At 50.1% G+C, this 12,665-nt stretch overlaps 2 protein-coding genes across 2 annotated transcripts; one reads left to right on the forward strand and one right to left on the reverse strand.

Moving 5' to 3' along the window:
* Positions 1-771: 771 nt before the first annotated feature.
* LOC128266900 (growth/differentiation factor 8-like) lies at positions 772-4,417 on the forward strand. Its single transcript, XM_053003689.1, has 3 exons — positions 772-794; positions 913-934; positions 1,109-4,417. Exons 1-3 carry the CDS (start codon positions 772-774, stop codon positions 1,481-1,483), a joined length of 420 nt encoding a protein of 139 aa, XP_052859649.1. The 3' UTR covers positions 1,484-4,417.
* LOC128269089 (zinc finger FYVE domain-containing protein 26 homolog) lies at positions 4,369-11,616 on the reverse strand. The gene is made up of 5 exons (XM_053006441.1): positions 11,557-11,616; positions 5,575-11,484; positions 5,299-5,502; positions 5,107-5,228; positions 4,369-5,022 (listed from the first exon to the last, which is right to left on the reverse strand). The coding sequence occupies exons 1-5, from the start codon at positions 11,614-11,616 to the stop codon at positions 4,575-4,577; spliced, it is 6,744 nt and encodes a 2,247-aa protein (XP_052862401.1). The 3' UTR covers positions 4,369-4,574.
* Between the last annotated feature and the right edge of the window lie 1,049 nt (positions 11,617-12,665).

Raw genomic sequence — 12,665 nt, forward strand, 5'->3', positions numbered from 1 at the left:
TAATTAAATAGTGGTAGGTGCAATAACTAGTAGAATAAAACAGGCAAACTGTTTCCCAAATTCATTGAAACTGTTCGTATTTCACCAACATTACGTTTCTAAAGATTCACCTGCGAGAAACTAAGGGAAGAGATAATAAAGACATGACGTACAATCGAGATTTACTTGTTAGGCCTTAGGCAAAATTATTTAAAAAGCTTCTTTTTTAAAATTTCGCCCTCTGTACTGTTCCGTTATGTGTGGTAACTTTTTACTTTTGGCACTCTTTTAAAAGTTGTGAGTGTAGCTTAAAATTGGGCGTTCTGTTGCACAGATTGGTACCTAACTCGATTATGCATTCAGCGGGGCCAATCAAACACAGTTTGCGGCAATTCGGGCGAGCGATTGACAAACCAATATGGTTCATAATGATGACAAAAACACTCCAAACTTATGAAAACAAGGCTAAATTTATTCTAGATCATTCTGTAAAACAAGACAAACGTAGTCAGAGCGAAACAGAGAAAAGGGGGGACAGTGCTCTGCATGCTAACAACTATGGCCTCTCAACGTGTTAGCATGTGAGCTTGATAATAATTCTGTGTGCTGACCCTGTTGGCACATTCTCGCGTCGTCTGAAAAGAAACGTTCTCACACGCATGTACACAAACAAAACCCAACAAAAGACGTATGATCGCCGATACTATCATTATTTGCGGAGAGAAATACAGTTTAGCCAATGAATGCAACTGCTTCATGATTCAACTTTTATATCTACTGCATGAAGACATAATGAATGCACTAAAGTCGATATGGTAAGTGTTTGGAAATTTCATCTCCATGGCTTAATTTTGGCAGCGAGCGGCCGTTTCTATGAATACTCCGGTTCCGGTTTGAAAGCTACTCAAGTGTCCTAACTATTTCTCCTTTTAGTTTCTTCACAGGTCCTGACAAGGTTCTCCAAATGCCAACGACCAACAAACCGCCACCAGCGCTAACTAACCTAGATAATAGAACTGTTCAATTGACTGGAAAACCCGATTTCAGCCTACTTTTGTAATCGTTTTCTAACATCTCCTTTTTCTTTAATATACTTTTTCACCTTCAATCGACGCGTCGCCGTGTGTAGACGCCATATATAGAGATCGAGTTTCGCGATGCACCGAAAAAACGCATCAAGCGCAACCTATCGCTAAACTGTGATGAAAATGCGAACGAAACACGCTGTTGCCGCTATCCGCTGACGGTGGACTTTGAGAAGTTCGGCTGGGACTGGATAATTGCCCCGAAGCGCTATGAGGCCTCTTACTGCGCCGGCGAGTGCATGATGACGTTTCTGCCCAAGTACGAGCATACGCACGTGATGCAGTTGAGCACCTCGGCCATACCGTGCTGTTCGCCGAAAAAGATGCGACCGATCAAGCTGCTTTACTTTGATCTGAGTTACAACGTGATCTACAGCACCATACCGAACATGGTAGTGGAAAAGTGCAGCTGTTCCTAAATAGCGGATTTAATGGGTGGTGGTGGTATAGTAGCTAGACAAACGGTAAGAGGTTCGGATAAGGCAGTTCCCGATAACAAAGTGCTTTTCAAAGTGGTGTGCGATGGGTGAGAAGAAGAATAAGTCCGCTGGGTGCTGGAGATAGGAGAGATGAGAGAGATAAGAGCCAGTGAAACAAATTGAGTGCCCGAAGGAGCCGAAGTTCACGGTCCGTCGACGTTTCGTTGACGATCCTATAGAATTTTTGTATGGACCGTTTGTACTGGATCGTCAACGGTTTGTGAAAGGGCTCAAGGGCTGGACCGTCAAAATTAATTATCTCGAACGTGCCCCTTGTCTCGCTCTTCTCTATGTGCCCTCTCTCTTTCTTTCGTATTCCCCTATTTTCTTTCCTGTTGCCCAGTTTGTACCCAAATTAAAGTGCGTCGGTTGCCCATCGCGCTATTGCGGTGGTGTTTATTTTTCGCTTTTTTGTGTTCGCCTATTCGCTCCCTCTACCGTTCGCCGTCCTGCTTTGGTGCTCACGTATGGTGTGACGCCGGGAACGTTGTTTCTACGCCGAGAAATGTTTTGCATTGCAATCCTATGAATCCTATGGCGAATCCTATCCTATGAATTATGTTACGGAGGAGACGAATTCGAGTCGCTCGTAACTAATTTTGACCAGCTTGAGTTAGAGATCTGAAACGAGCAGAGTGAAAACTTTTCAACATTATTTGACTGTGTAGCAGGCATTAGTTGCCCGATCCCTATGATGCCGTCGAGATTATACGACGCTGTTGATCATCTCGCAAAGGTGTACCTTTCTTCAGTTCTCCCTGCCGTCCTGTTGTATCTGCTGGTCGATTGTTCGAGCGATGGTCAGTTGGTGTTGGGTTGAAGCTGGCGCCTTCGATCTCGAACAACGTTGCCGGTCGCGTTGGCGTACCCAACAACGTCCTTGGGTCCAAGGGCAGCGACGGAATTGGTCCGTGGAGTATTCGGAGCAACTGCCGAAGCTGCTCTTGACTGATGTTGCTGTGAACCGCCCAAATCCTTAGGGATTCCCGCACATCATCTTGAACTATGTTTTCTGGCACACTAACAGTTTCTTTGTCCGAACTCGGGCCAGCTTTCGGACTGTAGCAGGCATTCTCACTTTTACTTTCATCACGACGTTCTTCACCTTCATTGTCAAGGGTATCCTGCAACCGGGACACATCAATTGGATGTGGACGGTTGCTAGGACCCGGTGCACTTTCACTGTTGTTGGTGTCTTGTTCGACGCCGAACAGTTTTTTTCGCAGTTCTTCCTTTTCCTTGATCATCCTGAGCCTTGCACTGCCGCTCTTACGGGTGTATTGTTTCTTGGATTTGGATGATTCCATTATCACCACACCACGATATGCAAACGAAGATACACGATTAAAAAAACACAGTTTGACGATGGAAGCGATAAAAACAAACTGAAGCCGCTTCTGTCAGCGAAAACACAAACGACGCGCAGAATCGGTGTCGTGTCATTTTTTCACTACCTGTCCGCGCCGTGTTAAACGCACACATACGCATGCTTCCCGGACTTAGAAAATCTCCGACTTGCTCGACCTCGTTGTTTTTTTTTCTATTCCTTTTCCTTTTCCTTCAGCCGTCCGTCTTCCACATGCCCTCTACAGGTAAATTTAAACCAACAAGCTGTCGCGATTCCTCGTCCTCGCCTTAGGAGCTCGCGCACTCAATTTTGTTCACTGGGGAAACAAAAACTCAAAGCGATTGGAATACAAAAAGGCCATCCACCACACCACGGAGACCTAGAATACTATCGTAAGAAAATGCCATAAAGTAAATCGGGACATAGTTCAACAGAAAATGAAGAGAGAGATGCGACGAACAAACAAAAATTAATACCATATCGCAGCAACATCTACGAAAAGTGTATCACGGTTGGCGTGTGTCGGCAATTCGAAAAACAAAGCGTACACTTCCTAAAGTGATCCTGTACTTCGCTAATATTTGGAGCTTAATGAAATTTAGTTTAGATCTCTAGCAATTAACGATTGAATAAGCAATTATAACAAATTAACAACTCTCCGTGTATTCGGCGAACGGGTGATAGTCAAATTGAATTTTAGAATTTACAAAATTATTATCGCTTTGGAGGGAGTGCGCGGCGCTAGAAAGTGTATGCAAATCGTACGAGGCAGCAGATTAGTGAACAAAAAACAAAGTAGAACAAAGTCACAGGCAAAGGAATATCAAGTTGAAAAAGGTGATTGATAATAATTATCAAGCGAAACATAGACAAGAACCGTGTGCCGCGTGAGCCAATTTGTGATAAAGAATAACAAAAAGTATCACGAAAACAGGAAAAGCATAAACAGAACCAGCATAGAATCGAAGCTCAAGAAAAAAAAACGTCCACGTCCTTTCTCATATAATCGGGCAAGAAAACAACGAGTCACAACAAGTTGAACTGTTTCTGTATGTCGCCCACAGAAGCACAGTTACGCTGTAAAACCGGACAGTAAATTTAACGGGGTTGATTTATTCGAGTTGACTGCCGATCCCAGCCGTGGGATGGTGGGCATACAGAAATAAGCGTTTGAAGGATTTTGTAGATACAATCACAATCAGCCATTTCCAATGTATTTCACTCTTGGAACACTCTTTTCTAGTTTTTTGTGTTTAGTGAACTTCGTTTTTCAGATAAATAGGCAAGCATTGCACCAAAAAGAAATTTACAAACAGGCGTTTTTGGTGTTATCTGGGCAAAACTATTTGTGACAATACAAACTGTGGACAAAAACGCGAATAAAATACTGACAGATACAGACGGCGGTTATTTTCTTACACTTCAAAACAATAGATATTGTTTAAGCCAACCATATTTGATAACTTTTATTGCATGAAATAATAACGTAGCATATAAACAAAACAAATATCCATGACCACCGACAAAGCAACCCCTGGTTGTTTGGTGAAATGCAACGCACACGTTTGCTTAAATTTTGGGTTTGATTATAGGTTATCGAAAGAAATGTTTTACATTACAATATTATCATTTTATTTTAACAGGTATAAATTCGATTAACGTCCGCACCGACTGCTGGCAACATCACGAACCTTCGCCCTCGTGGTGATTCAAACGGGCCTCACACAAACGCTTCACGTGCAATTGTCCTAGAAACTCTGCGTGGCGCAGGATTTTCCGAATGTCCCCTGTACGGTGGTGCCTGTTCGCCAGCAGGTAGGCAGTTTTGAGCTGACTGGAAGCAATGTAGCAATGGATGCGTACGCCCACGGAAGTGATCCGATTGATCAGTGCTTCGAGGGCGACTTTCGTGTGCCCGCTGGACCCGTGCCGTGCAATGGCCGCATCAACTGAGATGCGCACGATCTCGTCACACACGGACGAGAGCATCGGCTCCGCCGTGGTGCTGCCACCATTGCTAACGATCGCATCCAACAGTTTGCCCACGTCCTCAATTTTGCCATGGTTGATGAAGTATTTGGCCGTCAGTGCGTACACTCGATGCAGTTCCAGGTTGTAATCTTGTATGATTCTACGAAAAAAGCCGGAATAGTTGAAATCGTACACAAATCTACTAACAAACTGTATTCACAAAAGAGAAAAAGCTCTAGAGCACCTGTACGACAGCCCAAATGCTTCCTCCACGTTTTGGCCACACACCAGTGTCAAAATGGCGAGCTGCAGCTTGTCCTGGACCGAACCGAACAGTGTAGGTAGCTGGGAGTTATCCTTGGAAATCTGATAAGCCCAGAAAAAATGCCCAATTATGATGGTTGCTCTAGGAGCTGGCTCTTTTTTGCGCACAAACCTTTGTCAGCAATCCCGTCGTTTGCCGGCCCTTGGCCTCGCATTTGGCCAAAAATTTGGTAACCTCCAGCTGCAGCAGGATGGTGTTGATGTGATTGTTCAGCTCTTTCGGATCGAGCTTCATCAGCAGCGACGGGTGAGTTTCGATGGTCGACCCGACACTGTTTAATCGTACTTCCTGCCAGTTGCAAAGTTCGAGCTCGTTCTGTTCGATAAAAAAAGCGAATGTGGTGCGATCAATGCTCCGAATGCTTGGAACCGAGCGGAATATTCTTACCTGCAAGTGCGTAACGCTTGTCTTTAGGTGATGCTCGGCCGCGTGCAGATCGTTGAACGTGCGGCAACCCATGGAATAGAACCGTACGCAGGTCATACTGGCGCGAATCGGATCCTTCAGCAACAGCTGCAGACTGTACAGACTGTTGAGCATTTCGTTCGTCTCGAGGTAGCGACAAACGTAGCGCAAATGGTCGCGCCACTCGTACAGCGTTTCATCGAGCACGGTCAGCTGTTGGACGAGTGTTTCGAGCTGACCGCGCTGTAGACACGGCAGTAGGATCGCTTGCAGGAACACTTCCGGATCGACGTGCTGCATTAGAATGTAGCGCAAGGCCGCGGTTTCAGTTTGCTGGTGTTTCATCAGAAACACCACTATGCTCTGGTGCGATCCATACGCCAGCAGGTAGTGCATCGATTCCTCAAACAGCCGGGTGCACATCAGCGACACTGTCGTTCTTCTCGGTGTTGTCCCATTGGCCACCGATTGGCGATCAACCTTCGCAAGCGCCTCACTGAACTCCCCTTGGGCCACGAGTCTCAGGTTGGCAAGCGTATTGAGAATGTTAGTCGCCGGCTCGTGCTGTCCAACCAAACCAGAACCACCGACTCCGCTGTTTCGCCCACCTACTGCCACCTGCTCCATCAGGGGATCGATCACACGAGTCGTGCACTTTAGAGCGTAAAGAATTTCTCCCAACAAAGGTGGACTGCGTGCGGGACGTTTAACCTGCGCCATTCGAGCGGGACCACTGGCAACAGGAGACGGCACTGGACCGCGTTTGGCGGCGGCAGGGCTCCCTGGCGGCGGCGGCGGCGCTTCGATCATTCGCAACAGTGCATCGCAGTCGGCCTCGCTGGCGATGCGGGGCAAGCAGTGGGAAAACTTTTCCCGTGCCGTCTCGTAGCAACCGGCGCGCAGACACGTCATGCCCCAGGCCGCCAGCACGCCACTCACCGAGAAGCCACACTTGAGGGACAGCTCCAGGGCCAGTGGCCACTTTTCCGCCTTCACGAGGGCATCGCGCAACCGCCGCAAACTGCCGTGACTGCTGATGGCCGCCTGTGACTGCGAGTGCAGCAGCAGCGACTCGCAGTTGTCGTGCACGATCGACAGGATAATTTCGGCATGCTCCTTCATTTTTTCCACCTCGACACCGGCACCGCCATCGGCCCCCCGAACCTTCACCCCGAGCGTGAGGTTGAGCAACATGCGCGCCACGAGCGCGTAATCAATCTCCGGGTTCGGGAAGCCGGGAGCCAGCGGCCGCAACAGCGCTTCCAATTTCGCACAGTGATAGAGCAGAAAGCTGGCAATCTCCTCGTTGGCCGTGTGCAGATCGCAGATTGCCAAACACTGCCCCGTCGAAGGTGCATACTCGTAGCTGTACTCATCACGAATCACACGATCGTACCGCTCGTTGCCCGTCAATTGCCACTCGAACTGCGTCACCGGGGCTCCCGATGGGCCCGGGGCACGGTTTGCTCGCACTACTTCCGGAACCACCGGCCGATCCGGTGAACCTACGCTTTCACCCAGACACCTACCACAGTCATCGCAAATACGTACGGCCACCTCTTCGTAGAAGCCACCGATTCGCTCGCGACACTTGGAGCACGCGTGGCACACGACTCGACCACAACGGCGGCAGTGATGGCGACGGTTCAGCATGGAAAATGTCCGCCGACAGCTCATACAATGAAGGGCATCCTCATCCTTTACCCACCGTTCACGCGGCGGAACTTCCTTCGGCATCACAAACGGCAAACGGCACGGCTCCAGGCCTGGGGCGAGCGAGTCCAAACTGGAAGCGGATGCCGTGGCGAGCGAATCCCGGTAATCCCGGGTATCGTGCTCACTGAACACCTTGTATTCGAGGGCCTTACTGGCGTAGATGCGCAACAGGCAGTCCACACACTCGTGCCGAATGTACAGGCCCTCGTGAATGGGATCCCAACAGCTGGCTTCCCCGGTAGCGCCCTGCACATTTTCGTGCAGATCGCGGATGTACTCGCGATGCTCAAAGCACGAGCCGCAAATTTCGCTCGACAGAAGCGGCCTCACCGAGTGGATCACTCCGTCCAACAGCTCGAGCCGTGAGTTCATTAAACACTGTTCGAGTATCAACAGCGGACGACTGACGAGATTCCATAGGCCATCGTATTCGGCGTGCGTTAGGTGCTCGAAGATGGTCAGCGAAAGCTGATACTTCTGGTACAGCGGTTGCTGCTCACCGTGGCGTTGCAGATACCGCAAGATGTAGCTGACGATCGGGACACTCTTGATGTTGATGATCATCGCTTCGTACAGCCTTAGAACCGCTTCGCTGGGCATCGTTTCGATGATACCGAACAGGAGGCACATTGAGGTGGCGGGCTCGCTGGCCAACTCCGGCGTCACGGCGCCAGTGTGTGCTTTGCGTACGGCATACATAAACATGTCCAGCTCGCTGTCGGGGTCGATCGGGTGTAGCTTTATCCACTCCTGGGCCACCTGGTACTGCTGTTGCTCGATCAGCTGCTGCAGCACGTGACTTTTGTTCTCCAGCGAAAACGCGCGAACGTTCCGCCAGTCGTCGGCAGGTTGTAGCTTCAGTAGCTCTCCCACCCGGACGTACGTTCTCAGTTCGGCAGCCTTCGCCTGAAGTTGCCCGCAGGTCGTTGGATCCATCGTCGGTCGCAGCAGCGCCGTGAGGAGGTGCTCCGAAGCGCTAATCCACCGGCTTGCGTTGGGGAATTGATCGACACTTTGAAGCAAAGCGATCACTTGCTGTTCGATCGAGCGCACGCTGGCATTGATCGACCAACAGCTGCCGCCGCCGGAAGAGTCGTTCTGCGGGCCAGATGCCGCCGCCGGCAACAGACAGCACGCTCGGCCGATTTCCAGTGGAAACGATTCCGATTGAAGCTCGTCCGGTCGTAGCCAGGACCGATTGCAGCGCATCGGAAGCGTGTTTTCGAATGCCGCTTTCCGGAAGTCATTATACTGCACGATCAGCGACGATGGGACGTCCTTTTCGACTGCCACCGAACCGGCTCGCAACTGAGCTTGACAAATGCTGAATAAAAGTTCGTTCTTACCTTCGATAAACTGCCACAGGGTGGTATCGCACTCGTGGCTGCCGACGGTTGGGGGCGGTGAGCCGAGCAACCGATGGCCGACGGTTTGCACCAAATTGATGCCCAATTTTGCAGCCAACGAATCGAGTGCGCTGAGTGAAATGCGTTTATCAAACAATGCGTCCAACAGCAAACGCCGAACATCCATCCGCAGCAGATCGTCGGTGGCGAAGCTTGGAGACACGGTGTCGACCGCAGTCGATTGGATGAGAAGCTGAAGCTGTTGCAGGTATTGGTTGGTTTGGCAAATCGACGCCGAACCTTCCAGTGTTGTGTCACCGTTCGAGCGGAAGTGGCGCATCACCGTCGTGTGAAATCGGGCCCGCCGTTTTAAACAAACACCATTTTCGACCGTGTTAAGAGGGCAAACTTCGCGCGACAGAAGCTGACCGATCGTTAGGTGGCGCGCATGGCCCACTTCGCGGGCCGTTTTAAGTGCAATATGCATCGTGTCGATGATGGTGCCGAAGAAGGACACAAAGTTTCCGACAAGCTGCTGCATTCCGATTCCGCCTCCACCCAAGCCTCCGTTACCCTCGCTTATCGTGCTGGCCGACATGCCACGGACGGTGGTGCGGTGAACGTTTTTCAGCAGAAAATTATAAATGCTCAAGTTTAGCTCGTATTTGAACGGCAAGTCTAGCACGACATCAACGATCTGACTGAGATGGAGATTCTTTCCGGTGTGAGCGCCCAAAAACGGGTACCGCCCGACGAACCGATCCATCGGCGCCAGGACGGTCCCGTCATCGAGCGCTGCCTCTTGCCCCGTTGGGGTTTGCGATTTTAAAAACGTTTCGATCGTGCTCAGCACTTTTGAAACTTCGAATCCGACCGCCGTCCTCGTTCGAATGTCGTTCAGCAACGTGTCACTGTCGCTACCACTCGGTGGGGGGCTGTCCTCCTGCTTTCGCTCGTTCTTTTGCACCAACCCGGTCAGATTACTGCGAAGCGTGGCCATTTGCTCCATCCGCGACACCAAACAGCCGACCGGACAATCCTGCAGGGCGTAACTTTCAATGATCTGTTTGGCAAAGGGTAGCTTGTCGCTCGTAAGGCACACGATGGCCAGCGTTTCGGGAGTGGCAAGCAGTGACGTAAAAGCTCGGTCTCGGTGCTTTCCTCGCACGGCACAGGCACCGAACAGCGCGGAGTCCACCTTGCTGTCGTTGGACAGTGAACGCTGGGTGGAAGCTTCCTTGTTACTGCCTCCGGAGTTGCCACTGTTTGGGGCAGCACCCGCCCCCCGAGCGTGCCTTCGGGAGGCAGATTTGTGCTTCGGAAGGGTTCCGTAGCCGCCGTGTCTCGCAACGTTCGGCTCGGCCAGCATCATCGATTCGACGCTGCGGTACAGTGCGTTGCCAGGTCCGGAAGCTTCGGAGTAGTTTTCGGTTACGTGCGTCAGAACCATCGGCACCGGAGGCATGTCGGAGAGCCTGAGCGTGTCGGATGTTGGTTGCTCGCCCACTGACCGTCCCAGAAGATTATCTGCAAACAGCGATAAGCGCCAGCAAATGTCGTTTACCAGCTCGAACAGGTTCTGAAAGCGGCGACTGAGCTTATCGTTTTCCCCGGTAAAGGTGGCGGAGTGTTTTCGTGTGATCATGATCGATTTTACGCTTAGCGCTACGCTATTGAGCAGGGAAACGTTACACATAAAGTGTTTCCGCTCGTACGCTGCTTTCGGGGCAAGTTCGCCACGGACGAACAACATTGTGAGCATGGATTCGATCGCATAAACGAACGTTGGCATATCCGCTTCTTTCAGCAGGCACTTGAGCTGCGTGTCGAGGTTGCTTTGGGCAACGGTTTCAGTTTGCTGTGTGCCAAAGGATGCTTCGATCGCTTTGTAGAGCACCACTGTCATCTGCAGGATGATTACAGCCGAGGATTCGTTTGGATACGTGCCGTAGTTTTCTTCATTTTTCGCTGAGCCGGTGCGCAACAGGGAGCCGATCTCGGCGAGCATCTTCTGATTCGTGCGGATCACTTCGAACAAGGTTGTAAAATCGTGGTCAATGATGTTTGTTTTTCCTTTCGCCATCATACCAATCACGGAGTCGTACTGGGAAAACTCTGGCACGGGCAGCAGGGTCTCTTCGATGCTGAGGGCTTGGTGGAGTAGCAACACGCGCTGCAACTCTATCTGATAAGCTCGAAGGTAGGAACGATCCTGGAACGGTTCTTCGTCAACCGTCGCAGAGCTTTCAAGTGGCGGCAGAAGACCGCCCTGGTTGACGAGTAGAACTTGTCGAAGAAAGTGAAGGTAGGCTGTATGGTGACTGTATGTAGGATGGCCCGAATCGTTTTCTAGGATCGAGTGGAAAAAATGCAGTTTCTTTTCGAGAGCATCGGCAGTATGTTGTTGGTTCAGATGGCCCGAGAGTTCCGGGAGCAGATTGACCAGCAACTTGAAACTTCGCCTAGAAAACAGCGCCAGTACGAACGGTTGCAAATCTAGGCTTTTCCTATCCAACGCACGGTTGATACATGCTTTAAGGTGATTGATGGCTTTCACCGATACTAGACTGTTGGCGAGAATACTGTAGCACTTGCTGGCGCTCAGTTCCTGATCGCCATTTCGTTCGATAGCCTGAATCACAGCAGCTGTAGCGAATTCGTGGATAGTGGTGTTTTTACCGTGAATTTTGGACGCAGCCAAGAGCTTCAACACCTGGCATGTCGGGTATGGATTGATGAGGAGATTCTTCGTTAAAAATGTGCGACATTGCTCCGACAGCTCGGAACCATCCTCGTGATCGTCCAGCGTTTTGTAGTAGGCAATAAGTTCCTGGTGGAAGTAAGTAGGCCATTAGCCATCGAACAGGCGGAGCGAGTAGGCGTCGTCATTGCAAATACATACTTTAGCTATGGAGTCTTTCTTATCAACAAACAGTTCCCAATATTCATTAAAGTATTCCATTGCAAAAGCAAATCTTCACATCGCTGCACACACACACTTTTCACACCCTTTGCACGGAATCGCAATTATGAGTCCTGCAACAGAATCGGTCTAAGTACCACCGTGACCGTGGTGAACGCGATTAACCCGTGAATAAGTATGGCCACAGAACAAAAACAGCTGATATCACAATTTCGGTGAGAAAATCAAAACAAATATCCATCCACACACACACTGACACACGTTTGACAGCTGAGGATCGTTTTTACATCGAAGCCGCCTTATAGCCGCCGTCTTTTATTGCACGATAATCGATGAAAATTCAAAGCAAGCAAAAAACATTTCTTATTTTAATGCTCCGACTCCCTTTGGAAAGTGTGCTTTATTGACTAAATCGTTCGTTTTACCCTTTAAACGCGACAATACACCCACGGGCACAGCATAATGTTAGAACGCCGGAGTCGCTTCCGCAACAGAGCGCCATCGCCATCTACCGGCAAACGATGATTCTCGAGAAACGATGAAACGGTAGCTCGAGTTTCGGCTCCAGGTCGTGCGCGTTTGACAGCTACTTTAACCTTAAAAAAATCATCGGACTGAGCCGCACGAAAACGTGGTTTTGCGAAGGAAACAAAATATTTATCGGTGTTAAAACGTGTGCGAATCCAACTGACGAACTAAAAACCGGCACACGGTACAACACCACCGGTCGCATCCTGCACCGGATATGGAAAACGCAGCATCGGTTTAGCCTGGCTGGCGAGTGCGAAAATTATTCATCCCCCGTTTCAGTGCGGTAAGCGGACAGAACCGAGCGGCAGTGCCATTTGGTGTGTGCTGCACACACACACGGTGTGCGTGGCGCAGGACAGGGACGACGAAGGACAAAAAACGGTCGAAACCCGGTGTAGCTGGTCCCGTCCGCGAAGGTGGCCATTTGGTGGCCAACATCGGGGATCCTAGCGGCGCCCGTTGCGACAGGCCATTGGTTGTGTATGTGTGTGCGTGTGCATGTGTATTTGATAGAGACAAGTGACAGAATACCGGAGACACGTGAAAAGAAATAATCA

This window comes from Anopheles cruzii, chromosome 2 (genome assembly GCF_943734635.1).
Source record: "Anopheles cruzii chromosome 2, idAnoCruzAS_RS32_06, whole genome shotgun sequence".
In the NCBI taxonomy this organism is placed as follows: domain Eukaryota; kingdom Metazoa; phylum Arthropoda; class Insecta; order Diptera; family Culicidae; genus Anopheles; species Anopheles cruzii.

Coding starts and splice junctions, on each gene's coding strand:
- LOC128266900 (XM_053003689.1), top strand. CDS start 772: ATGAATGCACTAAAGTCGATATG. Junction 795..912: donor AATGCACTAAAGTCGATATG/GTAAGTGTTTGG, acceptor TTCTCCTTTTAG/TTTCTTCACAGGTCCTGACA. Junction 935..1,108: donor TCTTCACAGGTCCTGACAAG/GTTCTCCAAATG, acceptor CGCCGTGTGTAG/ACGCCATATATAGAGATCGA.
- LOC128269089 (XM_053006441.1), bottom strand. CDS start 11,616: ATGGAATACTTTAATGAATATTGGGAACTGTTTGTTGATAAGAAAGAC. Junction 11,485..11,556: donor AGAAAGACTCCATAGCTAAA/GTATGTATTTGC, acceptor TACTTCCACCAG/GAACTTATTGCCTACTACAA. Junction 5,023..5,106: donor GCATTTGGGCTGTCGTACAG/GTGCTCTAGAGC, acceptor CTTTTTTCGTAG/AATCATACAAGATTACAACC.